This window comes from Coregonus clupeaformis, unplaced genomic scaffold, assembly GCF_020615455.1.
Source record: "Coregonus clupeaformis isolate EN_2021a unplaced genomic scaffold, ASM2061545v1 scaf0095, whole genome shotgun sequence".
Taxonomy (NCBI): domain Eukaryota; kingdom Metazoa; phylum Chordata; class Actinopteri; order Salmoniformes; family Salmonidae; genus Coregonus; species Coregonus clupeaformis.
The window spans coordinates 241,996-251,664 of NW_025533550.1; the positions used below are offsets into that span (position 1 = coordinate 241,996).

General features: G+C 46.1%; 1 protein-coding gene across 1 annotated transcript; it reads right to left on the bottom strand.

The window, feature by feature from the left end:
• Positions 1 to 272: 272 nt before the first annotated feature.
• Positions 273 to 8,950, bottom strand: LOC121556537 (ATP-sensitive inward rectifier potassium channel 12-like). The gene is made up of 4 exons (XM_045213294.1): positions 8,688 to 8,950; positions 4,954 to 5,164; positions 1,847 to 1,914; positions 273 to 1,756 (listed from the first exon to the last, which is right to left on the bottom strand). The coding sequence occupies exons 2-4, from the start codon at positions 5,043 to 5,045 to the stop codon at positions 273 to 275; spliced, it is 1,644 nt and encodes a 547-aa protein (XP_045069229.1). The 5' UTR covers positions 5,046 to 5,164; positions 8,688 to 8,950.
• Positions 8,951 to 9,669: the final 719 nt, after the last annotated feature.

Consider the following 9,669-nt stretch of genomic DNA (forward strand, 5'->3'; position numbering starts at 1 on the left):
GTACTATATAATGAAGCTGCCAGTTGAGGACCTGTGAGGCGTCTGTTTCTCAAACTAGACACTCTAAGGAAATGTCTAAGTGACCCCAAACTTTTGAATAAATTAACTAGGTCTGGACCTCGTCCTCATATGTAGCTGTGGCCCTGGCTGGCTTGGACATTTTCCTTTCACAATGTCCTTTCCAGCATGGTTCCAGAAACTATAGTGGATGTGTAACCAGGCCAGCGCAGGCTTGTCTTGTCTCAGTTTGACTCTATAGTGTGAATCAGTCACTACACTCCTGATTCCCTCCTGAAGCCCAGCGCATCAAGAGCTATAGCCGGCTGCAGCCTGTCAATCTGATTGTCCATGTCCAGCACACACAGCATGTTCATGTCCACCGCTACCTGGTCCTGAAACCTCTCCTGGAAAATGTCTAGCTGTACGTCCCTCTCCTCCCCCTCCCCATCATCCCTCCCCCCCAGCATCACCCCCATCTCCCCCACCTCCTCCCCCTCCTCCTCCTCCTCCTCCCCGCAGCACAGGGCCACCTCGTTCTCGTAGCAGAAGGCGCTGGGGGAGTGCGGAGGCAAGAGGTGGAGGCCGGAGGACTTGGGGCCGAGAGGGGACACTGACCGGGTAGAACTGGAGCCGGAGGCGGACGAGGGGGAGCGGGATCGACCCGTCATCTCCCGGAGCTCCCTGGCGCTGCAGTGTGGAGTAGCCGGCACCTCATAGGTCTTGTGGAAGCGGGAGTAGTCCACCTGGTAGCGGTGCTCCTTCTCGAAGACAACAGGCTCGAAGCGGTGGCCCCACAGGATCTCCCTGGCCAGGTAGGAGGAGCGGGCCTGGGTGGTCATGGCCGTGGCCTCCACCATCCCCTCCAGGATCACCACGATCTCAAAGTCCTCCGTCGCCAGGTCGGCGCTGCTCATACAGTACAGTGGGCTGTTCTCGTTGATCTCGTGGACCACGACCAGCGGAGACACCAGGAAGAGGCGGTCCAGGCCCTCGTCGTAGCCCACGTCGATGTCCGTCTGCTCCATGGGGAGGTACTCGCCCTCAGCAGTGACGTGCGGCCGGATGAGCTGCGCCCGGACGTGGGCCTCCACGATGTGGCTTTTCCTCATGTTCCCCAGGCGAAACATCAGGCACAGCTTCCCGTCCCGCATGGAGATGACCGCGTGGTGCGAGAACAGCAAGGTCTGCGCCCGCTTCTTAGGTCGAACCATCTTGGCCATGATGGTTCCGATCATGAAGGAGTCGATGATGCAGCCCACAATGGACTGGACCACCACCGTAGCCACCGCCGCCGGACACTCCTCTGTGACGCAGCGGAACCCGTACCCAATGGTGGTCTGGGTCTCTATGGAGAAGAGAAAAGCCCCTACGAAGCCCTGGACGTGTAGGATGCAGGGCTTCCACTCCACCCCTCCTCCCTCCAAGCTGGCCAGAGGCCCCTCTCCCAGGCCGGGTCGAAGGTCGAAGTCCCCATGGGCCAGGGCCACGCCCCAGAAGACCACACCGAAGACGAACCAGGAGAGAAGGAAGGTAGAGGTGAAAAGGAGCAGCATGTAGCGCCAGCGGATGTCCACGCAGGTGGTAAATATGTCGGCCAGGTAGTGTTTCGTCTTGTCTTCCATGTTGTGGAAAACCACGTTGCACTGGCCGTTCTTCTTCACAAAGCGGCTCCGGACATGGTTGGGCCCCGCCGTGGAGATCTGGCGGCCATTGTGGACAGGCTCCGTTGCTCGCAGGGCTAATGAGCTGCCGCCTCCTCCTCCTCCTTCTGACCCTCCACCACCACCACCACCACCCCCTCCGCCCCCCATCCCCCTCCCAGTCAGGGTGTGGTGCATCAGGGGACCATGGCCGTTGTGGAGGCCCAGGGTGGAGATCTTGAAGTGGTCTTCATCGGTGGCTACGATGCTGTATCTGATGTGAAACAAAAACCACAACAAAATACATGAGTTTAGAGAGGAGGGTGAAGGAGATAGATATGGCAGGTTTAAGAGATAAAGTCCCAGTGCAGTCAAAACATGACTTTCCTGTGTTTTATACTCTGAGTATACCAAACATTAGGAACACCTTCCTAATATTAAGTTGCATGGCCTCTACAAGTTGTGAAAAGCGCTCCACAGGAATGCTGGATAATGTGGACTCCAATGCTTCCCACTGTTGTGTGAAGTTGGCTGGATGTCCTTTGGGTGGTGGGCCATTCATGATACACACGGGAAACTGTTGAGCATGAAAAACCCAGCAGCTTTGTAGTTCTTGACACAAACTGGTGCGCCTGGCACCTACTACCATACCCCGTTCAAAGGCACTTAAATATTTGTTCCTGCCCATTCACCCTCTGAATGGCACACATACACAATCCATGTCTCAATTGTTTCAAGGCTTAAAAATCCTTCTTTAACCTGTCTCCTCCCCAGCTTTCACCTGGTCAGTCTATGTCATGGAAAGAGCAGGTTTCCTTAATGTTTTGTACACTAAGTGTAAATATTTCCACACTATGAGGTTGGAATAATACTGTGAAATTGTGACAATTATGATAATGCACTTTTAGTGTAAGAGCTGTTTGAAAAGACCGCCTGAAATTTCACAGTGTTTTGCTTGGATGGAGTTTTGGCCTGACTGGCAACATCACTAGGCGGTAAATTAGTTAATATGCTGATAAGAAAGAGAGTTCCAAACCTTTCAGCCAATAACAGCTAGTTTTCAGTTTTCCCCTCCACACTCAGACCACTCCCAGACAGTCCTAGCAAAAATGTTGCTTGAGAAATGACTCTCAGTAAGGTTACCCAGAAATGATTTGATATTGGGATAAAAACAGCTGCATTGGACCTTTAAAGGTGAACTATGCAGAAATTGCTCCATCATTTTCTGGTTGCTAAAATTCAAATAGTTTGCTAATTTCAGTTTATGTGACAACACAAGCAGTCAATGTGTAGAGAATCATTGCACCATCTAAAACATTGTGAAATATATTTTCCATAACCAAAAATATAATATTTTGAGCTGTTTGAAGCTGGTGTACAAAACCGAAAGTAAAAGACGCAAAAACGAAACTTAAGAACGGGAAGCATAGCAATATCGCACATACAGTGGGGAAAAAAAGTATTTAGTCAGCCACCAATTGTGCAAGTTCTCCCACTTAAAAAGATGAGAGAGGCCTGTAATTTTCATCATAGGTACACGTCAACTATGACAGACAAAATGAGAAAAGAAAATCCAGAAAATCACATTGTAGGATTTTTAATGAATTTATTTGCAAATTATGGTGGAAAATAAGTATTTGGTCAATAACAAAAGTTTCTCAATACTTTGTTATATACCCTTTGTTGGCAATGACACAGGTCAAACGTTTTCTGTAAGTCTTCACAAGGTTTTCACACACTGTTGCTGGTATTTTGGCCAATTCCTCCATGCAGATCTCCTCTAGAGCAGTGATGTTTTGGGGCTGTCGCTGTGCAACACGGACTTTCAACTCCCTCCAAAGATTTTCTATGGGGTTGAGATCTGGAGACTGGCTAGGCCTCTCCAGGACCTTGAAATGCTTCTTACGAAGCCACTCCTTCGTTGCCCGGGCGGTGTGTTTGGGATCATTGTCATGCTGAAAGACCCAGCCACGTTTCATCTTCAATGCCCTTGCTGATGGAAGGAGGTTTTCACTCAAAATCTCACGATACATGACCCCATTCATTCTTTCCTTTACACCGATCAGTCGTCCTGGTCCCTTTGCAGAAAAACAGCCCCAAAGCATGATGTTTCCACCCCCATGCTTCACAGTAGGTATGGTGTTCTTTGGATGCAACTCAGCATTCTTTGTCCTCCAAACACGACGAGTTGAGTTTTTACCAAAAAGTTATATTTTGGTTTCATCTGACCATATGACATTCTCCCAATCCTCTTCTGGATCATCCAAATGCACACTAGCAAACTTCAGACGGGCCTGGACATGTACTGGCTTAAGCAGGGGGACACGTCTGGCACTGCAGGATTTTAGTCCCTGGCGGCGTAGTGTGTTACTGATGGTAGGCTTTGTTACTTTGGTCCCAGCTCTCTGCAGGTCATTCACTAGGTCCCCCCGTGTGGTTCTGGGATTTTTGCTCACCGTTCTTGTGATCATTTTGACCCCACGGGGTGAGATCTTGCGTGGAGCCCCAGATCGAGGGAGATTATCAGTGGTCTTGTATGTCTTCCATTTCCTAATAATTGCTCCCACAGTTGATTTCTTCAAACCAAGCTGCTTACCTATTGCAGATTCAGTCTTCCCAGCCTGGTGCAGGTCTACAATTTTGTTTCTGGTGTCCTTTGACAGCTCTTTGGTCTTGGCCATAGTGGAATTTGGAGTGTGACTGTTTGAGGTTGTGGACAGGTGTATTTTATACTGATAACAAGTTCAAACAGGTGCCATTAAGAGTGGAGGACAGAGGAGCATCTTAAAGAAGAAGTTACAGGTCTGTGAGAGCCAGAAATCTTGCTTGTTTGTAGGTGACCAAATACTTATTTTCCACCATAATTTGCAAATAAATTCATTAAAAATCCTACAATGTGATTTTCTGGATTTTTTTACTAAATTTGTCTGTCATAGTTGACATGTACCTATGATGAAAATTACAGGCCTCTCTCATCTTTTTAAGTGGGAGAACTTGCACAATTGGTGGCTGACTAAATAGTTTTTTTCCCCACTGTAGAACAGATCTACTGCTTCTTAGACTTGCTTTCAATGAGAATGACAGATCTATAACTCACATTTCTATGTGAATTTGGTCGGGTTGCCCAAAAGGTGACATATTACAGCTTTAAGACTGAAGAGTTAAAATTGAGTACAGAGCAGCGAATACCAGGTTTATTTTATAACATTCCAAGAAGAATAGCTAATAGTCCAAGAATAGACAACAAGGACAGGCTTTTAGAGGCAGAAAAAGGGGCAGAAAATGAGCTGATTGTCCTATTCCCCAGTCCTACCTGTTGACTCGCACCGCTCCCATGGCACCAGTGATCATCAGGCTGTGTCTGTGTGGGAAGTAATCAGGGCCGCGGTGGCCAGTGCCAACCATTAAAAGAGACCAGGTTGGTAGGAGGGTGTGGGCAGAGGGCAGAGGGGGGCAGGAGGACAGCAGCCTCAGGTCTAAGGACCCCTTGGAGATATCAGCGTCGCCTCCTTCTGATGCATTTCCTGGAATGACAGCAAATCAGAGAACAGTAAGAATGTTGCAGGTCATTCAGAATCACAGCACCCCATGCACAGTATTCCTACATCTATACATGTCATGCAGGAGAAGGGTGGGATAGTCAACTCTCTTCATCCGTGAAGAAAAATAGACAAATATTCATCATGATGGTTATAGATTGAGTCCTCGTAGACGGTCGCCTGAGGGCCCTTTATGTCAGCATGGGGTGGAACACACTAACAGACAGAGGAGGGGCCAAAGGTCTAAAAGAGAGGGGAATCTGTGTTGATCTACTGTTAAGGGAACAATTGATCTGGTGTTTGGCTTGATGACAGGGTTAGAGGCCGGGTGACGTAGTGGGTTAGAGCTAGTACCCATTATGTGATCGCTAGGCTATCAGGGCGACCAAGGGAAAGTGTTGCATAACAGCCATAACAGGTTTGTAGCTGCACACAATAGAACAGCAGCACTGGATGGTTTGACGTGAGGTGTGGAGTTAGCTATGTGTAGAAAAATACATGTCCAACTACAGTAGCTTACAAAGGCGATGTGACATCACTGTTGGGTCAACGAAACTGACACTTCGACATACGTCAGCACGCATTTATTAAAACACACAGACTTGAGCGCGAGTGCACACACATACACACACACACACACACAAACACACACACACACTGTCCACAGACTGACAGGATTTAGCAGGGTTGTTTTTTTACCTTTGCGTGACAGTCTATGGCAATTTTCTTCCCTCCCAAATACACACACACAGCAGATGGACAGATGTTGCTCCTGCCGTGTGCTTATTGGCCGGATTGAGGATCCAGGATCCTTCCCAACTTAAATCCTCAGTAAGAGGCTGGGATAGATTACGTCAGCATTGTTACATGTCAACTACTGTAGCAGCTGGACCAAAGGCGCTGAGAGAGAGAGAGAGAGAGAGAGAGAGAGAGAGAGAGAGAGAGAGAGAGAGAGAGAGAGAGAGAGAGAGAGAGAGAGAGAGAGAGAGAGAGAGAGAGAGAGAGAGAGAGAGAGAGAGAGAGAGAGAGAGAGAGAGAGAGAGAGAGAGAGAGAGAGAGAGAGAGAGAGAGAGAGATCCAGGGGGCTGATGTGACTTATTGACAACATCACACCAGTGCCACTGTGTCTTAAGGAGTCTTCAGTGTACACAGTGTTCACCAGGGTCACACGTATCAGGTCTATCCATGCCACTTCCTGAGGATCCTGGGAGTTTGATTGGACAAGAATGTGTATCTGAGTTAGGTTGGAGGAGAAGAATAATGCATCTGAATGGAAGACTGTGACAGCTTGAGTTTCTCAGTTTGAGAGGCTATGGGATTATGCCAGATCATGATGAATCCATTGCCACAGATTCAGAAACAGTAGTATTTTCGGGTCAACCTGATTGCCATTGAGACGTGAGACTCAGAATGTAGCCATACTGTTAACCATATCAGCATCTTCAGCATTAGAGGCTTCCAACACATATAGATGTACTGCAGATCTAGAACACTTTGTAGAATATATGTAGAGATAGGACGAAAATGGCAACCTATTCTCTACATAGTGCACTACTTTAGATCAGAGCTCATATGGCTCTGGTCGAACGCAATGCACTATATAGGGAATAGGGTGTCACTTAGGACGCAGACAGACAGTCAGGAACCACTAGTCCCTGAGGGAGAGCAGGAGTAATTAAATGTTGATGATAGTTATTAGCTGTTTCCATAGGAACCTCTTTCCCTCCTCAACGCTCTGATTTGCCGTGTCGAGCAGGGATGATTTAGCACGAGGCACCACCGCCGAGGTGGAGCGCGAGGGTAGAGGCACCAGAGGTGTAAGTGCTCTCCTGAGTGACTGAGTCACATACAGGACTGATTCACTTCAATGTGGGTAAAACTGAATCACACTCACACAGAACAGAGACAGGCACAAACACACACACACACACACACACGCGCGCGCGTAAAGACCCAGATATTTAACCTACTCCACAACAGAGCTCTACACAACACAATACATTTAGGGCCTGAAATTGTCAATATATAGGCAGCTCAGAAATGCCTCGAATCCGGAAACACTTAATCCCAGGGTAAATTAATATGAATGGATGAATGTTTGTGTGTGTGTGTATGTGTGTGTGTATGTGTGTATGTGTGTGTATGTTTATGTGTGTGTGTGTATGTGTATGTGTATGTGTATGTGTGTGTGTGTGTGTGTGTGTGTGTGTGTGTGTGTGTGTGTGTGTGTGTGTGTGTGTGTGTGTGTGTGTGTCTGTGTGTGTGTGTGTGTACGCACGTGCGTTTGCGATTGCATGTGCATGTGTAGTAATCTCCTAATCCAAACTGTGATATGAAAGGTGGATGCAGTCAAGCGACCTGGTTTATATGTTCTTCTTTAATCTGAGACTGACATTAAAGGAGAGAAAAAAAGGAAAAAGAAAGTGAAGAGTTTAGGTGACAGCACAGGGGAGGGCATGCACTTGTCAGGGATGGATGGATGAAGGGAAGAAAGAATGGAGGTATAGAGATTATGACATCAGAGGATGGTGTGTTACTTTTGATCCAGTGATTGGTGGCATTATGGCGTCTTCATCACTAAATAAGGCATTGTTCTACATGATTATGGCAGACGTTATTGTAGGCAAGTAATAGGGAGGGGGGAATGTTATGTATTTTTTAAAGGCTTTGATGGGAGCTCTTTGAACACAATATCTCATTCAAATATGTACGATCTGCACGTCTATCATGAATGCACATTATTGTGTAAAAACCATGGCCTTCCCATATCTATGAAAAATGATGGGGTGACGAGATATCCCATTCTTTTAATAGCCAATGATAAACTAAAATTAGATCCTTTTTTATAACACAGTGCAGGGTAGGCCTACGCACTTGCTAAACTATATCAAAGTTGATGCTGACGTGTAGAGCTGTCCAGTGCTGAAATCTGTTCCGCGCATGTAGGAAAGAAGAATGTTTGAATATAGGAATTATGTGTATATATCTATTATGTGTCCATATCTGATCTAATTTTGAGTCTTGCAAATCAACCCTCTCAGGATATCCAAACTGGCATGATACATCACCTACGGCCTAGTCAATCAAATATGGCACATAATTAGGATTTGTCTGTGCATCATTTACAGTTGATTGACGTTATAGGCCAGAACAATGTGTTACGTTGGCGGATTCATTGATCCTTTTACAGTGTTTGTCTGAAGGACAGTGAACAGCAGAAAATAACAGGTTTCACTGCGCTCTACAGGGCGAGGAGTTCATGTCGTGACATAATACTGGTGAAAACAGACAAGATTACTCTGCAGTTTATTTCGGGGCCGTAACTAGTGTATGAAGTGAGTTTCATCGAAACCTTGCATGTTAAAAACAACAAAGCCTCCTCGACTAGCCAACCTAAAAACCAACCAATCTAAAAGAAAAACAGGTCAAGTTCATGACAACTTGTCCTGTCAATGGAAAATTGTTGTTGCCTATGAAAAAACTGTCAGTGATTAGAATACATACTCACCTTTTGAATGGCAATGTTCTTAGCTACTTGAAAAACAACGTTGACATTCTCTCCAAAATAAAAAATAAAACACATCCTTAATGTTCTGTCCTCTCTCTACGAATTCCTTTTTTTGCAGCCCGTTTCATTGACTCATGACGTTCATTTTGAAACTTTTTGTCTTTTAATCCTAATATTCTTCCAATGTTCAGTTTTATTGCTTCATTTGCATCCCACTCAACTGCTCGCATTCGTTCTCTCTGTTGGACTCGCACTTCACTCAATAAGCGCTCGAACCCTGTGTGTGAGGTGCGCACGGCACATCTCTCTGTCCCTCGCTAGCTGTGGGTGGGAGAGAGAGGGCGGGCGGGAGGGATGGAGCGCTTGTCACTTTGATTATGTCCCCGTTTACGTGGAGTTGTGTTCCTGAGAGTGTAGGTGTGCATCCCTATTATTTACCGCCCGCGCCACAGATTTTTATTAGACTGGCCTCCAGAGAAGACAACACCTTGCTATGCTTTGCTCGGATTTTCAGTGAATTTAGATCAGTGTTAGGCTGTACATGTGAGCTGCCTATCTTTGTGCGAGTTTGAAGCTGTATTATTGAACTGTGAATATACTTATAGAAATAGGCCTACTATAAAAAGGCAATGACAGGAAGGTGGTTGATTAAATATCCCTGTTGTTGACAAATACAGACATCATGTAATGTTAGAGTCGCATTTACAAATGTAGATTCTTAATTTGATCACTCTTTTGTTGCTGAGAATTTTATTGTACTGCAGGAAATCCAGATGAGCTTCGTGATTTACATAAATTCACCGTAAACACACACTAACACACGGTTATATTAACAGTATTGCACTTTTCATGTAGCCTACTTTTGGCCAGCTAATGTCCTAACCACCGATCAAACAACATTATGGCATAAACGTTCAAATCCCGTTGCTGCAGGATTATTTTATTGCGACAATATAGGTCAAATTATGATTCTACATATATA